The sequence below is a fragment of the Terrapene carolina genome, unplaced genomic scaffold (genome assembly GCF_002925995.2).
Source record: "Terrapene carolina triunguis isolate 2854851 unplaced genomic scaffold, T_m_triunguis-2.0 Scaffold84, whole genome shotgun sequence".
NCBI lineage: Eukaryota > Metazoa > Chordata > Testudines > Emydidae > Terrapene > Terrapene triunguis.
The window spans coordinates 26,811,397-26,830,909 of NW_020664435.1; the positions used below are offsets into that span (position 1 = coordinate 26,811,397).

At 39.1% G+C, this 19,513-nt stretch overlaps 1 protein-coding gene across 1 annotated transcript in view; it reads right to left on the reverse strand.

Annotated features, from left to right (window-relative positions):
• Positions 1 to 2,713: 2,713 nt before the first annotated feature.
• The window catches only part of NXPH1 (neurexophilin 1), a 92,998-nt gene continuing 76,198 nt past the window's right edge, over positions 2,714 to 19,513 (reverse strand). The window contains exon 3 of the mRNA XM_024205645.1: positions 2,714 to 3,475. Coding sequence (XP_024061413.1) covers positions 2,714 to 3,475 — 762 coding nt within the window. The remainder of the gene's footprint in view (positions 3,476 to 19,513) is intronic.

Genomic DNA, 19,513 nt, shown 5'->3' on the forward strand with positions numbered 1-19,513 from the left:
TTAGAAGGAGTTGACTCACTCACTATCCATTGGTTGGCATGTTTTTATATTGGTAGTGGTTGTGCTGTTGGTATATAGTAAGCAACCATGTATATATTGCATAAGTTAGAAAGTTTTTTTTTAAAAGGGTAGGAAAAAACTGAAAATGGTGACCACTGAGTGGACATACAAAACTGATATACATTACTACCAGTGATAACATTTTACACCCACTTTGCACAAATATAAATGACAACAAAAAGTGCAGGTCACTGGAGACTCATGCCCTGTGTAAATGCTTATTAATCATTATAATGGTTACTAATAATGTTTAATACTGGTATTTTACATACTCCTAAGGTGAAATCCTGGCTCTGTTGACTTCAACATGGAGCCCGTCCTTAGTGTGGACTACTTCAACTTTAAATATTTTAATATGCAGAACAGATACTTTTCACACAACACAAATCATGAATCACTAGCAGTCTATTCACAATTACTAGCAGAGGTGGAGCAGAAGCAAAATCCTGGCTCTGCGTATTCCCGGACGTTGTGGAAATGTGGATCAGAATCTGAACTTTATGGCTTGGACCATCTCTTTCTCCAAAACTGTGCAGAGTTCGCAGATCCAGGGTGATAAGATTGTCCTCTCGTATTATGAAGAAATAATTTCCATTATCATATTGTTTCCAAGGAGTTAAAGACGTGATACTGTGGAAGCCTCTCCTTCACTTATAGTCAATGGTATAAACATTTGTCATTAGTTTTATTCATTTGTTTCATTTTCATACTATTCTTTAGTAAGAGGGTTAAGGTGACAAAAGATTCATCTAGGATCTTGATTTAAGTCCCAGGCAATTCAACATGGGATTGGAAGTGGTCTCTGATTTCTCACTTCTTGGACCTTTGAATCTCCGGAGCATTAGAGAAGTGCATGTCTGGGCTTTGGAAAGGCTTCTCTTTGTTTCCTGCATAGACTTTTCTCAGCACAGCTTTGGCAGCCATCTAGGAGCAAAGGATAAAATTCATGTGTGGGTGGGCACAAATGGTAATCCTAAGAGAAATGAAAGGGAATCTGAGATCCTTTCAATAAAGCCTTCAATTAGGTATAAACATACCAGTGAAGTTATTGTGGTTGGATAGCTGGAAGCTAGGGGCAAAGTGTGCCACTATGCACAAAAATGATGTACAATCAATTGCTTTCCTATTAGAGGATAAAACTCTTCCACTACATACAAGGAGGTTTGTGCCTACACTAGGTTATAATTAAGGCAAAGGCAGACTTGTGCACACACAGAGAGAACAACTTTTCCCACTTTTAAATTGGTACGTTGCTTTCATTTATGACTAATAATAATTTAGGCCCTGCTCGTGCAAATTGTTCTTTGAGGGATGACTCCCACTGAAGTCAACAAGGCCCTATGACAGCATTGAGATCTGCCTGCGTGCTATAACTTGGGATAATTCTGCACAAATTTGAAGACGCAAGATTGAAAACCATGATGGAGTTTGAGCATAGTCTTCTCGTTGGACCATTTAAACCACCATCTACACAGTACATATTGAAACTCAACTTTAAGTATTTTATTTTTATGTACAGTTCATTTTTTTGTCTGGAAATAAAATATCTAAATACAGACAGACCGTAATGTTGTATATGTATAGCTCTCAACAATACTTTAGCTGAATAAATGCTTTGTACATAATTCTGTCTTTTTAATGGAGTTTACAGCTACATTGATAAAATGGATTCCTCATTTCCTTGATTGTTTTTAACCAATAACAAGCAGAGAGACAATTACAAGTTAATATTAATAAGCAGCTCAAATAACACTGGTTAAACTATGTACAATACAAACCATTCATACAAATGAAGACTAGGATATTGAATTTGTTACAATATTTGTAATAAAGATAAGGCAGCCACTTATAACTTACATGTTGTCTATCAGGCATTTTCCTTCTTGCAGAACAGTTGGAGAGTTTTTAAGTAGCTCAGCTGGTCTCAACTCTGCCAATTTAAATGTTCAGTGAAGAAATATGAAACCATAATGTCTGCCCACATGTAAATTCCAAATGTCTGCTCATCTTTACTAGTAATAGGCTCCCTCCACAGAAAAAGAGCCACCTAACGCCACCTTGAATGTGCCTACTGTATGCTGGAAAAAAAGTCACTATGCTTTGCTGTGTTCATATAATAAGGAATACTGAACTCTAGACACACATTTTTTCCCCATTTTAACAAACATTTACTCCTATAGTATTATTTACCAGTACAGCTAGTCTAAGCAGTAGAATGCATGAGTGGGGATTATTGATTGGCATGTATTCAAGACTTTCAAGGAGATTTCCATAACAGTTTGTGTTAGAAACCATTCTCTGTCTAGTTAATCCTTTTGGCTTGATGATAGGTTATCCTGAAACAATATGTATCAGACAAAGACAGCCCTCTTAACAGGAATCTTAATAGGTGTGAGCTGAAAAGAGTGCGTGTCTGTGTGGTTTTATTTCGAATCCATAGTGATTTACAACTAGACTGATACATGGAGCTGACTGGGCGGAAATTACATTAGATTGTTTTCCACTAACATATTTGCAGCCATTTGACAGCAACAGCAGCAGAGTGTAGACACATTCCAGGCAATAGGGGTGGCCTTCTTCTTTGAGGTAACAGCCCTGTCATATGACCTCTTTTATTCCTCAGGCTTCAGTCTCAGACACATGTTGTTCATTCTCAACCTGAAGGGAAGTATGGCGTGTCACTGTGGTAGTTGTAATCAGGACACACCTTCTGTACTAGTTTATAATCTGTACTATAAAAGGAAATGTAAATACAGATTACTTTAAAGGGCTTGGAGCAGAGCCATGACACATGACTTTGGGTCTGCTCCTGATAACATGTTTTTGAAGGGTCATAGTTGCAGAGTGTGTTCTTGGTGGCCTTGTCAACCTTTTCATATTCGATGCGACAGTTAAAGGACTTGGAATCTTTGGCATCAATCACTGTTTGTTGTGCCAAGTCAAATTCCACTATTTTGGTTGGGGGCACCAGGCTCACAGATACATTCCCTTGGCCAGTGGAATTGTGCCTGAAATAAACGCTAAACGTCCCATTGCCATGATCAACAATTTTCCCAGTTATTAAAAGGTTTAACTTCACAGTTTTGATGTTGGAATGAAAGTCGCCCCAGCCAAACATTTTCTTAAATTTCCCAGTCTTGACAATGGGCCGTCTCTTTGCTCTGGGTCGAGGCTCTTGAAGATCTGTGGAGTTCCTCAGCCAATCCCAGAGATCTTGCTCAGAATACGTTTCTGGGGCATCATATCGCAGGTCCAAATCTGTATCATTTTCTTTGCCATGAAAAGTCTGTGATAGCAGTCGGCTGATGGACAAGTCTTTGCTGCTTTCTGTCCATATGTGCTTTAGTGTGGATTTGGAGCTGCCTGATTTTAGAAGTTCTGATTTGTCGCCATTTGTTAAATTTGCACATGTGACCTGGGGGGGAAAAAAAAGATCAGATTGAGATAGGTACCTACAAAACCCATTGTTCCCACCTGAGGCCAAAGAGCTTGGAGTTCAGAATTAAACAGAGTTAAAATTAATTTTAAAAATAAACTGAAGTATATACTCTATACTCAAAGTAAAACAGAACAGAAAGATAATTTGTGTTCTCTTTCCAAGGAGTCATAATCTATTTCTCTTTAACACATACAATGCCCTTCTGAATTAATCCATAAAGCCCCTTCAAATCCCAGCTCAAAACCTACTTCTAATGTGAAGTCAGCAAGCAGTCCAACAACCAATGGTTGTTTTTGTGTGCCAGTTGGGGATAGCTGATTTTTCTGATTAAAAAAAAAAATTAAGATGCTGTTGAACCATCACAACCAAGTTGTGCAATAGCGAGCATGTGCAGTAGCAAGTGTGTGTAAGCGTGTGATCTTATTTTCAATACCCACATGCTCCCTCCCTCCCCCACTTTTCCCTTTGGTTTGTCACATTCACTGGTTGTGCCTTGGCTTGAGCTGAATTTATATACTCTTTAAGGAGGAGACTGTCTCTTACCATGCCATGGCTCTCACTTTACTGGGGTGGTTTTCGCACTGAAGGAGTAATAACAATGTATCTATGCTGCTGCAACCTCCCCCCGTGTCAATGTGCATTAGAAGTCTGCACCTGAATAAATGCAGTTCTTCCACTGCAAATTCCCCTTGTCTGAATAATCCTTACATGTTTATACAGTATCTAGCACATTCGGGGTCTCTGATCCTGATGCTGGTGATGGGCTGGGACCCTGGGGCTCACTTCTGATTTATATCTTATGTTCCTAAAGCTCACACTTCAGGTTTTCAGCCATGTACCTTCAGGGGTTAAGAAAGGATTCCCCCCACACATTTGTTCTGAGCCTTTTTTATCACCTTCCTCTGAAGCATCAGGGATGGCCACGGCTGGAGATGGGACATTGGACAGTGAGGGCCAGTGCTCTGAGGTGGCACTGAGCATTCTCTCTCTCAGGGGCTTGGCTGGCTAGTTCTTGTTCGCATGCACAGGGTCTAACTGATCGCCTATATGGGGTCAGGAAGGAATGTCATATTGGCAATGACTTGGGGGCGGGGGAGTTGCCTTTTCTCCAGTGTGTGGGTGCGGGTCACTTGCCAGGATTATCTGGGTATACCTCACTTAATCATTTCCCTGCCATTGCAGGACCTCAAGCACTGGGGTGCCTTGGTCCCTTCTATTCTCTGCATGTTGCACATAACTGTCTAGTCTCTTATGGGCTGTAACACTTTGGTCTAATTTCGGTTGTTGGGTTTAGTGTGTGGGTGCTGGGTGGTGGTGGTGGCCTGTGATAGACAGAAGGTCAGACTAGATTATCTGGTGGTCCCTTCTGGCCTTAAAACTCTATGACTAATTGGGGCTTCTAGGCTATACTACAATTTAAATAATAGAGAATAATAAAGGGCTTGATCACGGCTTTTCCACGAGCCCTGCATTAATGTCAGGCAGCACATTGCTGTGTTATCCCTGGACTGACTTGAGCAGTCACATTTCCCTCCTGGTCCCCCTGCTTCTACAGAGAAGGAGTATGCTGTGCTGGTTCTATACCCAGCATAAGATATGCTCCCAAAGGCAGTGGTATAGCTGTGCCACCCAACACGCTGAGAAGGAGCGAAGCCAAGGCTCTGCCCAAGACCCCCGCACCTATATGCAAAGTGGATGCAATGGCTCTGCAGAGGGGGTGCCTGATATCCCTGTACCACTGTGCAGCCCAAGCCATAATTCACAAGTGAATTATACAACACAGAAATCCAAGTGAGTGTTTGACTCCTAAAGTGAAGATTACAAAAGTGAGACTATCTAAGTGAACTGAACAGTCCAAAAATACAGAACCAAGTTTTATAAAATCATGAAATCCTTGCCCTGAAATCCTGAGGAATCTAAAAATGTCAGGGCCAATTTTTCACATCTGTCAGCACCAGAGCAAAAAGACCTAAGCTAGCCATGTTCATTTTCCATTGTAGCTTTAAAAATAAAGTACACATTGTCATACTTTCTGAAGGGTAATCTGACCAATCTTGGTTTGTAAGTGGACTGTGACTGCTCTTAACTCCTTTGCCTGGCTACAATGAGCATCACAGCAGCCCTGGCTGGTAATTTCATCATATGGGTGTTTTAGGAGCCATCCCATTATCCTGTTTGCTTTTATAAATGCCTCCTCCCTTTATCAAAATGAATTGGACATATCCCCACTCCCTGAAACTCAGTGGAAACAAGATAACACGTATAGCATGAAGCCTTCTTGCTGGTGCAATCTAGGGATATTTGTAAAGAAAGGCAGCGAATATAACAAAGATATTTCCATATCCTTATGAGCATGGAATTGAACTGTGTTGCTGACCAGATTTCTCTTTCCAGGGTAGTTGCGCCCCCTCCCAGACATGCCACATGGAATACTGAACATCTTGAAGGGATGACAGGTATGATGACAGCCTTTTTTTTTTTTAAATTAAGTCAGTCAGAGTATTAGCAGAATAGCACCAATGCCTTTCAAGCTGGGGTGGGGACAGAGCCCAAGAGAAGAAATAAATAGAATGTGATCTTTATTTAGGATTTATCCCTTGGATGATTTTTCCGTCTTTTGAATGGCAGGAAGGATAAATACCACCTAGCATTTGATAGGTGGTTTGTATCTGTGTCTTAGCATCAACGCAGTGAGCAAGGAGAGAGGCTGTAATGAAATGGTCTGATGGAGCACTGGTTAATGAAGCAGCAATGAAGATATCATGGGAAGAGAGACTTAGAACATAATTTTGCAGAGGCTTATGAGGAGTGAGAGCAAAGTAGGAGAAATGTGGTTAAAAGAAGAAATGTGCCCGTCTGAATCTAAGCAGTTAACTAGCAGATTTAGTGTGCCTGCAATCTGAAGGTAGAAAATAAATTGCTTATTGTCATATTTTCCTCTCCTCACAGCTTGCTTTTTCTTCTCCTTCCTTTTTTTAAAAAACATTTGTGTTCCAGTGAGTTACATTTCAAAGGATTATACAGCAAATTCCCACATAACAGGATGTAACACCATAAAGCTCATTTTGAAGAAAAGCTATTTTTTTAGGTTACATAAAACCAAGCACCCTGGAGAAGAAGTGGATATTTCTGAAATACTTGCTGTCGGCTACAAATCATGAGTGTTTTAAAAGCTAGTATATCTCAAGTTTAAATGGAAGTTTCAGATTCCAAGCAAGACACATTGTTTCATATCTGACCTAACAAACGCAATTGATTGTTACTCTCATTGATTTTGTAATAGTTTAAGAGCTTCTAGTCACGCAGTTGGCCCTGAGACCTCTGTTTGTGATTTTCTATTTGGGTAACTGGCCGCATTCATGATTAAAGACCTGTTCCTGCCCTCCCTTGTCAGGCATCTGAGCAAAGAGTCTGACTAAACAGTACAAGAGCACCCAAAAGGGCTAACAATACAATTCATTGCTCATCAAAGTAGTAGTATTTGCAAAATGATAGTATCTCGTTTGCAACCCTATAGCTTTTTCCCATACTACTACTGTGTTGTGTTGTAACTATACATATATTCCCCCCAGATGCGCACGCCATGTAGTACGTAGTTTGGCTAATACAGCCATGTGGAAAAGCAGGATTTATTTTATGATTTTGTTATATCTGTGTTCACATCTACCCAACCATCTCAAAACCGTCACAAAAACTGTAATATAATTGTAAGAAAACATCCAAACCCATGACATTTTGCATGCTTCCTGAGTGAAAACTATTGCACTTGAAAATGGTCCCATTTTAGCATAAAAATATCATGAAAACAGGACCAATTTCCAATACTCAATGAAATGCAAAAAATATTAAGTATTTCAATTTGTTGTGAATATGTCTTCATCCCTAGAGCATGTACACACAGTTCAAAAATACATGTACTATAACATCCATTTCGCTTTCTCTTCCCCCCATCTCACTGAATATATATCAGGTGCCATTTAATTCTTGATATGTTCTGCACTGTATTGTTTACCATAGTAGAGTTCAATGGGACTCCTCGCACATGGAAAGTTATTTGGGTAAGTTTTTGCTGTATGGGGGATTTGTCGTATTCCCTATAATTAGCATTGGGCCTACATAAACATCACAGTAAATTTAACTACCACGGACAATAAGTGTCAAGATTTATTTGGGTTGTACTATACACGACATTTCCAAAATCTGTACTATGAGTTTCTATCAACAGAAACTCTTTGGACTGTCTCTTACTATAGATTTATGTAGTGCCTAGCACAAAGGAGCTCTGATTTTCATTGGGAGCTTTAGGCACAACCATAATAGAAATAGTAATAGATAAAGTATGAAATGCTGACAGGTATACCTACTACAATGCATGTCATTAATGAAGTAAAGATCTGATTTTTTCTTCAACAAAGAAATGCTTCCTGAAATTTTTAAATGATTACAATGGTGGGAGGTTTCAGGTGTTCAGAAGGGAACTACAACAAAGAGTAGAAGACATTTGGGGGCCTGATCCAAAGCCCACTGAGGTCACTGAAAGACTCACAATGAGTATAATGGGCCTTGGTTCAGGCCTTTTAGGTGGAGAATGCATATTTCCTCTAGATAGAGTCACTAGACCCTCGTGGTATCAGAAATCACACTATCATCTGGTCACCCTTTTCCCATGAATAATGACAAATTGCTGTTCAATATATTTTTTGTAATTTTGGACAGTGCTCTCAGTGAAAATAATATACAAAGTTTATATTATGGAGACAAAGTATATTTTCATGACTATGGAATTGATTTGTATGTCCAGTTTCACTGAGTTTCAACAAAACACTCCAGCTTTGTCTGATCCTTTTAGAGACTGAAGACATTTTCACAGTGACATTAGATGTCACTGATTAGACATTAACTTCATTAGATGTGTTTTCATGAGCATTATTGTCTCACTTAAGACTCCTTAAGAGAGGGTAACTCATTTATCTCAAAGCCTTTGGGGTTCAATTTAAAGACATCCCTCATGCACATGAACCTATTACCTATGGTAGGCCAAACCTGGATGCTTGAGATCAGATAAGTTTTTTAAAAAATCCAAGTGGTACAAAATGACTCTTGATTTCTTAGTCTTTCATTATACTGTAGATCTATTACAGTTCATTATGTATAATTACAATATTGGTTTAGAAATTATGTATTTATTCCTCTAAGTGTATGAATACTTGAGGGCAAATGGAAATGTAAACAAACAATCTAATACTCAAGGTAGGAAATTTCTCTCTTCAGGTAAATAACTAATCAAAAAAAACCAAGTTAATTTTGGCTGGCATACCGTAGTAGGAATTTGTCAGCTCAGTGTTTGCATATTCACTGTGCAGCGCAACACAGAATTCCAACTCCTTGGCCAGATGCCTCAGGTACTTTGCTAGTACAGGAATGTGAACACAACATAGGTCTAAATGGCACTCTAATGACGAGACACAAGCACTCAGAATTTTCACCTAGATCCAATGTCCACCCATAAACATTATTATTTGGTTTATTGGTTGATGGGAAGATCTGAAGATTTAGGACCCTGTTGTACTTTGATCAGCTTTGTAGTAGTGGCTCAGCCTAGAGCCATATGAGTAGTATAGGGCAATACTACTGGGTAAGAGAAAGTGCTAGATACTATTGTTACTATGAATATATATTACACAGTGAGTAGTTGGCACACAAACTAATGCCAATGGCATTCCAAATTATAATTTAAACAAAGAAATTGACATTAGAATTTGATGGAGAGATGATTATAATAGATGGAGTGAAATGCAGAAGAGGCCTTGTGATGCATTACACATTAATATTTTGAAAGCAGAGGAAAAACACATTTAAACAAAAGGCCCTGCTGATTAATATTTCACATACAAAGTCCTATCTTTTTATTTATAAGCCTTTCTTGCTACATGACCAGATGGGTGGAGGTGCATGTGTTGACTGTACATTATCAAAATATGCAGCCTCAGAGTGTATTCTCAGCTGAATTTTTCTAATGCCATAAGTGAGCAGGGACATCCATTAAGTATCCCATTCCCCATCTTCTGATGATATTCAGTCAAGTAGCTGCATGAGACTATGCACATTACTTATCCATAAACAAGGAAGATGATTCCGCCAAAAACAGTTTCAATTTAATGGCACACTGCAGGAGAAACTACCTCAGTTAGTTACACCATGCTGAGGTTCCAGTTCTCAATGCACATGATCAACTGAATCCACTAGAACATCCTCTGCTGTTGATGTCACTGCACATTCCCGGGAAACAAAACAAAGGGCACATTTCTTGTTCTTCTCATATCAACACTGATCAATATGATCCCTAAGAAACAATGATGCAGAAGGTGTCTAAACTCTAAGACCCAGATCCTCATTTGGATTAATTAATGGCATAGCTCCATTTATACCATCTGAGGATCTGGCTTTAGAAATTGTTTCATAGTTCTTAAGTAAATAATCAAGAGGTTAGAAAAGAAAAGGGTCTGGAAGAGAACCTGGGCTTTTTTCTCTGCCTTGATGTACCATGAGAAGAAAACACAGGAATGAGGGGAAATGGATATTACAGCATAAAAAATTATACTTAGGTAATAAAAGATAATAAGAAAATGAAAATACTCTGAGACCTAAGGCTGGGGAATGCCCTCCGCCAACTACTGCACACTGGAAATGTGCAGTCATCCATACTAGAGAAAATATTGTCTGAGCATTGCTGACAGGGTCAGAGATATCTTGGGCAGGACCGGTCAAAATTGTTTCCATTAAAATTGTTTTCCTATGGAAAATTGGATTTTTGATGGAACAAATTTTTTTGCAGACCATGTCTGCTTTGTGCAGAAAATTTTTGGTTTTCATCAAAAAATTTGACATACAGTATTAATGCAGATGGTCATGTAAAGAAGTTATTTCTATCCTTAATATCCAGATGCCTAAAGATCTTTTAAAATATGTCCCCAAGTGACTATTACAGGTATTATGTCATATAATATAATAAAAAATTCACTGATTAAGTAAAAATACGTTTACAATTGTTTTTATGGAACAATTTTACAGAGAGCATTAATAACTTTTCAATTTAAGGGACAAATCGTCCCCACTAAATTCAATGGCAAAATTCCCACAGCAGCAGAAGAGCTAGAAAAGTGTCTGATGTTGTGTAGTTTGTTTTCATTTTCTTGCATGATAAAATAATTATGTCAGAATGTATGCTGTTTGGCTTGTAAACCATGTCATTTCTCTTTCAGTTTAGAAGACATTATGCCATCATGTGCAATATAATAGTCTGTAAACTGAAAGAAAACTGAGTTACAATACACAGAGTACTTCCTCACATTATGATTTTATAGCTCTTCATTTTTGCCTTAGAAGTGTGAGAAATTCAGCCAGAATGGTTCTAATGGTTGAGGTGCAAGTGAATTTATACAGATTTGGAGGAGGATTGAAATGTAACTGTATGAAATATCCTATTAACTCTTGCCCTCTGTTTTACATTTTTAGAAAGAATTTAAACTAAACCCTTGAAGCCTGGTGCCTATGTCATCATTAAAGATTTTTCACTTCAGTGGATTATGACTTTTGAAAATTCACACCAGCTCCATTCAGCAGGGGATTAAATTTTCATGGAATAAATTAAAGTGGGTTAAAATGTCTAACAGAGTTTTAAGACCACTGCTTTATACAAGCATCACAGAGTTCTGTTAACTTTCAAATGAAACTCTAGCTAGGTAAATAACTTTTGTCAAGGATCTATTGCTCTCATTCCACACTCCTGTAAGCCCTCTTTTATTAATATTGGCTTGCCATTTTCTGCATACATGTAGAAAGAAATATTAAATAAAATTAGAATATAGCTGAAAGGCCTCAGAGCAATATTTTAATAAAAATCTGCACTGTAGTAAAAGATCATCATATATATATACCGTGTTCAAGAAGATGCCCTTTTTCAAATAAGTGAATAACCACATAGGTAGGCTGAACAAGGTGAAAAAGACTCTAAGGCTGTCAAGAAAATAGTAGTTCTGTGCTGTTTAAGCTGAGCAGGTGACAGTATTCTAATGTGCAAAACATTGTCCTCTAGTAACATATTACTAATTACCCACATCCAGCTGAAAATTCTTCATTGTTAAGCTCTTCCATAAATCAATAAAATTAAAAAGCTCCCATATTCATATCAATGTGAGTAGTCCATTACTGCTGTTTGTGAGTCAATGTGAGTAGTCTATTACTGCACCATATTTTTTGTAGAGACGTATTAGAATATTCATATAACTAATCTGCTTGATAAGTGGATTATTCATAGTTGCATGAAGTAGCACAAAGCTGCTATTTGATAAGGTTACAGTAGCCACTAATGCTGATAGAATGTGTCATTTTCATGTCAAGGATATTGAGAGCCAAATTTTAAAAAATAGTCACCTAAATTGTGCAACCATCATAGGCACGCATAAATGAAAACAGGCACATACACAAGAGGTAGCTCTATGGCCAGCGCATGTATTCCTGTTATAAACAATCATCTGTTTTCATCTGCAGTTACCTATTGTATACAAATAGATGTATTTGTATACAATAGATGTATAGATGTCTACAATTTCAAAGGCACAAAGGGCAGTTGTATGCCCAACTTCCAATGAAGTTCAATTCTATGTGCTTTCCAAAATGTATCCCTTTGGGCATGGGCGGTGAGTTCTATGGGCCCGTGGTGCTCGGGCACTGGGAATATTCCTGGCCTGGGGGCCCAGCTCCAGCAAAGTTTCCCGCCTTCCTCCCCCCCCCATCCCTGCCTGCCACCCCCAGGCGATTTAAAACAGCCTGGGGGCTCCCGCCACCACCCAGCAGCTCAGGTGGGCTGAGCGGCTTCCAGCACGCTCATTCCAAGTGGCTGCCAGCACATCCTTGCAGCCTGTGGGAGGCTGTGCCGCTGAACACTGCTCCCGCCCCGAATGCCCCTGCAGCCAATGGGAAGCTGCGGGGGCGGTGCCTGGAGACAGCAGCACGTGCAGACCCCCAGCCTGCCCCGCCTAGGAGCCGCTGCTGGAAGAGGTACCCCAGGTAAGCACCGAACCCCTCATCCACTTCCAGAGTCTCCACCCATACCCCCTCCCCACACACACCCTCTGGCCCACAAATTTCCTCCTGCACCTCCACACCCCACACCCCTTCTCACCCCCAAACTCCCTCCCAGAGCTTGCACCCCTCACCTCCACCCCCTGCCCCAGCCCAGAGCCTGCACACAGCACCCAAACTCCCTCCCAGAGCCTGCACTCCACACCTCCTCCCCCACCCAAACTCCCTCCCAGAACCTGCACCCTGCACCCCTCCTATATCCTATTCCCCTGCCCCAGCCCAGGACCTGCACCCCAGACCTCCTCCCCCCACCCAAACTCCCTCACAGAGCCTTAGGCAGGTGGAGGCAGAGTTTGGGGGTCAGAGTTTGGGGGGGCAGGCTCTGGGCGTTCTGGGCATCACCAAAATTTCTACAAACCTGCCACCCCTGCCTTTGGGTGAACACAATACTCCTGCGACATTGTCTTGTGAACACTATCAGCACAGTCTTCCAATCCTTGAGGATGTAATGAAGAGGGTCAATTTTTTTCTTTGCTAAGTATGTTTGCTTTCTACTTGCTCGGTTGCTGTGTAGATGTCAAAATCTAGCAAAACCCCACCGAAAGAACGTGAGTGCTGTTTCTTTAATGCCATAACAAGAAGCCAAGTAGCAGAGGGGCAAAGAAGAGTTCTCAACAGAACCTCTACTGTGAAGCAGAGACATGAGTAGCTTCAGGGATAATACCACCTCTTGTGTTAGAATGTTGGTCTTTCTGTGATTCTTCACTATTGTCACATGACACTCATCCAGTAAATGTATCAAAGAGATAAAGGACAGTACCCAATGTCATTAAACATGTACATGCATCATGTAATCTAATAACATTTGTCTGGCAAAGTACTTATTCACATTAGATTATCCTTAAACTTTAACAGGTAAATGTTTAGGCTAGTGGTATTCTTCTCATTATCAGTCTAAGTGGATGTTGTGGAAGAATGTTCAATAGCAGCCCAACTAAATAAAACAGGTCAGGGGTCATACAGTAGAATGCTGCTGTAGATGCATGCTATTTGTTTTATGCACTGCAGTATTTTCTTCCTACAATAGTGTCATACCTAATTAAAAGTGAAAATTAGTAGCCAGCAGTATTAATCAAATTCAATATGCGGTTCTTGGCTCTTGAGAGCGATGGTTCAATTGCTGGTGCCATCAGTGAGGTCATTAATTTAAATCTAGATGAGTAAAAAGGCCTTAGGGCATTGACACATAAGTTGAAGGAGGTTGTTCTATGAAAAATTGTTCCCAATGAAAGGAAAAACTGAAGGAGAAATATATGAACATTGTCTCAGCACATCCAGCTACTAGACAGTAAGCATAATAGTCAGGGTTGGCGTGTGGAGGTCAGTGGTTATGTCACTGCAACATAACAGATTTGATACAGGGCTTTTCATTCTCAAGTTATCCCAAAGTGGTTGACAATGGGTTAAATACTGTTTATTTAATGTCTGTGTTGGCAAATACCACAGTCATTTTATACTTGTAAACTTGTGCCAAGCACAGCTCATGTGTCCAGAGAATCTGGGAATGTGATTCTATCAAAGCCTGAGCACAAGTTTCATAAGTATTTTCTCTTTTAAATTCTACAGAAAAGGTTTCCAAATGTCTGATCTGCAGTTACTTCAGTTGTACTCAGCTGCTGTGCAGAACAACAGGGGGAGACTTCTTGAGCCCTCCTCTTACACATGAAGCAGCTGGACACAATGTGGCCCAAGGAAACTTGGTCCAGAGGAGTAAATTAAAGAGGAGTGCCCCAGTCCTAAGTGCTTCCTCCAAATGACTGGTGGCTGAAAGATTATATTTTTTTCAACAAATGCTGTTTCTGTCCTAATAAAGTTGTGGTGTCTTCACTCTTCACTTTTTCTATTAGAAAGAAGGGAAAATAGAGTGGGAAAGGGGATGGTAATCTGGTATTCAAACCTGACTTCACAGGGGCTACTCACATGGGTAAAACAAATTAGGACTTGTTTGGCCTTTTCATGCAGGCCAATATTTGGTTTATTGGGAAACCCACAAAATGTGTGGGATTTAGAGGCTTATCTGAACCTTAGAAAACCACAGGCATCCATAAAATTAAGCTGGAATTCTCACAAGACAAGGCTTTGAGATTAGAGCATGTTGGGAAGAACTGAAAATACTTTCCTGTGGAATAGCAGTTCTACCTGGAACCAGGAAGTGCAGAGGTCCTCAAATGAAAAAGGAGAAAATAGAATTTTTGGAACAATAAAAACAAAAAAATAACAACTTCATGTTTGAGTTCCGAGCAATGGTTTAAGTTGATTTTTATTTGACCACAAATCATTTTGACCATCTCCAGTTTGGTCGCATTGAAGTCATTTGGGCAAATTCTGTCTAAGCTTACAGCTGTGCAGCCACTTGTACCCAGGGGATTCCACAGCAGTGAATCACACCAGATTTTGGCTGATTGCCTTTAAGAGAATAAACATTCAAGTTACCTTGTCAAAAATGGATGAAGACCATAATCTAGCAATATATTCCTATATCTGTCCAAAAGCAAGAAGTATCTTTTCATGGTCTCATCTGTTATCGTTCTGTGGCTGAGCAGCAATGGAAAACAAAATAACTTTAGCAAGAAAATTTCATTTGCTACGTGCCAACCACTGATACAAAACATAGCTTTGAAAAAATACTAAAAACCTCACTCTAAGGCTTATAGTTTCATTACAATATATTTTCTAAACAACATTCAATGAGCTGATAAAAGCATTTCATTTAAATATCCATGCTTAGCAGTTCCATTTTGCCTGGTGTGAAGAAGAGCTGCTATTGTTTCTTTCATTATCCATAGTTAATGGTATATATTATTATTTATATTATGTGAGAGCTTAGAGGCACCAACTGAGATCAGGATCCACTTAAGTCAAGGGAAAGACTCCAGTTGAATTCACTGGGCATTGAAGGGAACTCTATTTCTAAAGAGAATATTTGTCTCAAACTTCTAGAATCAAGCATTTCAAAAAACTTTTCCGATCATGTGTCTTTCCCTTGTGAAATTTAAAATGTGGGCTGCAACCTCCCATTGTCAACAGACACAAGAGATTCAGAATCCTGGAATAATACTGTTTAACAAAGCTATTTGGTTTCTTGTAAATTAATCTTTTTCACAGTATTCAACTTCCTAAGCAAAGTGGCTCAAAACTGAAACCAAATTCATTATCTTAGATAAACTTGGTCAGTGGCAATATGGATAGAAACTGGATCTTAAAAAATAGTATCTGATATCTGCAAACCATCTATTATAAGAAATAAAGCAAAGCTGTGGCTTTTTGATACAGTAAATGAACAAGTTAAGTATACATGTATCTAAGCATCATTAACTAGTTAACAGTTTCTTATGGATATAACAGTTGAGTGGATAGGTTCATATCCCCAAGGGGTGTGTATGTGAATGTATATACACACACATACACCTTGGGGATATGAACCTACCCACTCAACTGTCATATCCATAAGAAACTGTTTTCTCCAGGTTAATACCAATTTAACTATGATTACACACAACAATACGCTACCTGGTGGCTGGTAATGTTAAATACAGTCCGAGAAAACACATATTTACCAAGTGTGAGTTTTGTAAGAATGTTGTTGCATAGTTTTAGTAGTAAAATCCTGATTGTTTGCCTGTTGAGCTCAAGGTAGACTGATATTTGCAATTATAAGACACCCATCACAATGGTATATATGATTAAATGAAAGCCTGAAAGCTGCCAGTATTTATCTAAGAACAATATGAGTCAGGGAGGGAAACTGTGAGCCCAGAATAATACAATCATATTCAGGAATGACTAAAAGAAAATTGCTTCTCTGTGCTTCACACGGAAACCTGAAACTTCACACGGAGGCAAAAGCATTTTGTTGTTAATGATATGTACAACTTTTGTAATAAAACCCAACACAAGGCAAATCTTGAGTTGTTTGGGATTTTCCTGGCACTTAGGAGGTGGGAACTTTATACAAACTGAAACCAACAAATGTTCACTGAGCCTCCTAAGAACTGTAACTGCCAAGATTCACAAGCTCTGTTTCTGATGAGAGAACTGTCAGTAAAACAGCCTAATCCCATAATCCCTTGATGACTGGAACTGCCATTGGCTTCAAGTCAGAATTCTCATCTGGAGGTCTTGGAAGACTAGGCCCAGTTTTTCAGACTTGGACACCTGTAGTAAGACAGCTGTATCCACATCTAGTCTGAAAATATCAACCAAAGATTTTAATTAACACTGGCATTTCTGAGCCTATTCCTGTTGACAGTGTATGGTTAAAAACAACACTGCATAGCAGGGGATCTGGCATGGATGTTTGATAATGATTTAGAGACCCTTAGCTCTAGGTTACCAGTTCAAATCCAGCAAAGGTCAATAGTGATCAACAGTCTATTGGTTGATGGGTAGTACTATATGTGAACTCAATTAGTGATCATAGTCCATTTCCTAATAGACACTTTCTGTATCACAAACACCAAATTGCCAGTGGATGCTCTTCCTGGTAATCTGTTTAGAGAGGCAAAGAACAGAACTGGCACTGAGATTGCCACCCATTCAAGAGTAGATTAAGAATTATCATTTCATGGTTGAAGCACATGTCGGAAATTTGCCCTGCTACTGCCTGAGCTTTTCCTGTTTGTGAACTGACCTGAAGATGAGGGATGTCAAATCATCACCTTAGACCTGTAATAATTTCATTTAAAGATTATTTTAAGTGACCTGCAATTCAGGTGAGCCCAACCTAAATCTGTAAATGGGCATTTTTTATAATTAAATAGGTGAGACCAAATCCTCAGCTAGTGTAAACTGTAATATTTGTGGGTTCTTATGAAGGAAACTTAGACAAAGCTGAGGGAGATGCTTATTATTAGATGCAAGACCTAGACCATCCGCAAAGTCTGACTGCTCTCTGTGAGACTCTCTGTATCACGGCATTGCCTTGTGCTCTGTCAGACTAGGTGGAGCCCACTCCCAAGAATAGCTCTCTTTAAAAGATTTCCTCATATCTCTCCTTTCCAAAAAAACATGAAGAAACATAATACACAACAGTATATATACAGGTAAAGAAACCTAATAATGCACTAACAATTTTCTATTAGTCTTTGAGGTGCCTGATCAGTCTCATGGATCTTCGTGTCATTGCTTCAGTCTCTACATTGTGATTCTAAGTACCTCGCGTGCTCTTCCATCTTTGAAGACTTGAACTCCTCCTCTCTTCCTATCTCATGTCTTGTCTCCTTGTCTTCCCTTCAGCCTGGGATTTGTTGAAGGTGTCTCCTATTCCATCTGTACATCAGTCCCTCAGCAGTGACAATCTCATAGGACCTAGAAGCCAATTCATGAGAGACCTCTGCCTTTTTTGACCAAGTTTTTCCATCATAGATACGGGCATGATCATGTTGCTGCAAACACTCAAGTTCTCATGACCCCCTGTCATATTAAACCTTTTGTTTAACAGTTTTGTTTGTCAGGTTTTTTTATACATAGTCAAGTCATTTTTATCGGTTACATCAATTTCTACAAAATTAGGCATTTTTGTTTTTAGTTTTCTATTGAACAGAACCTCGTGGGTTCTGTTGGTGGCAACCCATCAGCTGATCATGGGATGCATAACCAGGGGCGTCTTGAGTAATGGTAAAGAGGTTATTTTACCTGGCACTGATGCAACTGTTGCTGGACTACTGTATCAAGTTCTCATGCCCACAATTCAAGAAGGATATTGATAAACTTGAGATGGTTCAGAGAAGAGCCACAAAAATGATTAAAGGATAAGAAAGATGCTTTACATTGATAGGTGCAAGGAGCCCAATATATTTAGCATAATAAAGAGAATGTTAAGATGTTACTTGATTACAGTCTATAAAGTACCTACACAGGGAACAAATATTTAATAGTGGGCTCCTCAGTCTAGCAGAGAAAGGTATATCACGATCCAATGGCTGGAAGTTGAAGCTAGACTAATTCAGAATGCAAATAAGTCATAAATTTTTAATGGTGCAAGTAATTAACCACTGGAACACTTTACTAAGGATCAGGGAGGATTCTCCATCACTGACAATTTTAAAATCACGATTGGATGTTTTTCTAAAAGAGAGTCTCTAGGAATTTTTCCAGGGAAGTTGTATGGCCTATGTTATATAGGAGGTCAGACCAGATGATTACAATGGTTCCTTCTGGCCTTGGAATCTATGATGCTTGTTTCTTCTAGCCTATGTATATCCTGAGATCCAGTGGAAAAATTCTGTAGATATTCCACTGCAGATAATCTACTAGTGGTCAAAAGTCCACTTTGCCTGTAGTTGCCAATATTCCTTGATCTAAAAATAGACTTTAAAGGGCAAATAAATGGAATCAAGATTATTTTGATTCTCTTTGATTTATCTTGGACATTACTAGATTGTACCAATTTAAAATGCTTTATCTTTCCCATTCTAGCAGAAGATAGAAGGTTAAAGGAATAAAATACATGCACCAGGTTAAAGTCCTCGCATTCAAATGAATATCCTTATTTTATAACACAGTGATTGCGACAAGACCTTCATAATTATTCTTCCCCTGCCTCCTTGACTGCATCATTTCTAGAAAGAAATCCAGGCATGTTAGTAAAAGCAACTAATTTTAAGTCTATAATACGCCTTACTTCAGTTTTTCTGAACAATGGTTTCCCCTGATCTGATCCAATTACTCCTTCATGTTGCAAAGATATTGTAAAACAGCCACTGTTTCTCAAAGACGTCTCTGGCTCTAATTACATGACCTCAGAAGTTAATTCAGATTCCCTCTGCTTTGACTGCTTAGCCTTACAGAGCAAATAGTCTACCCTTATCTCAAATGTAAATAATAATAAGAGATCAGCCAGAATTTAGGAACTAGGAAATTGATGTCATC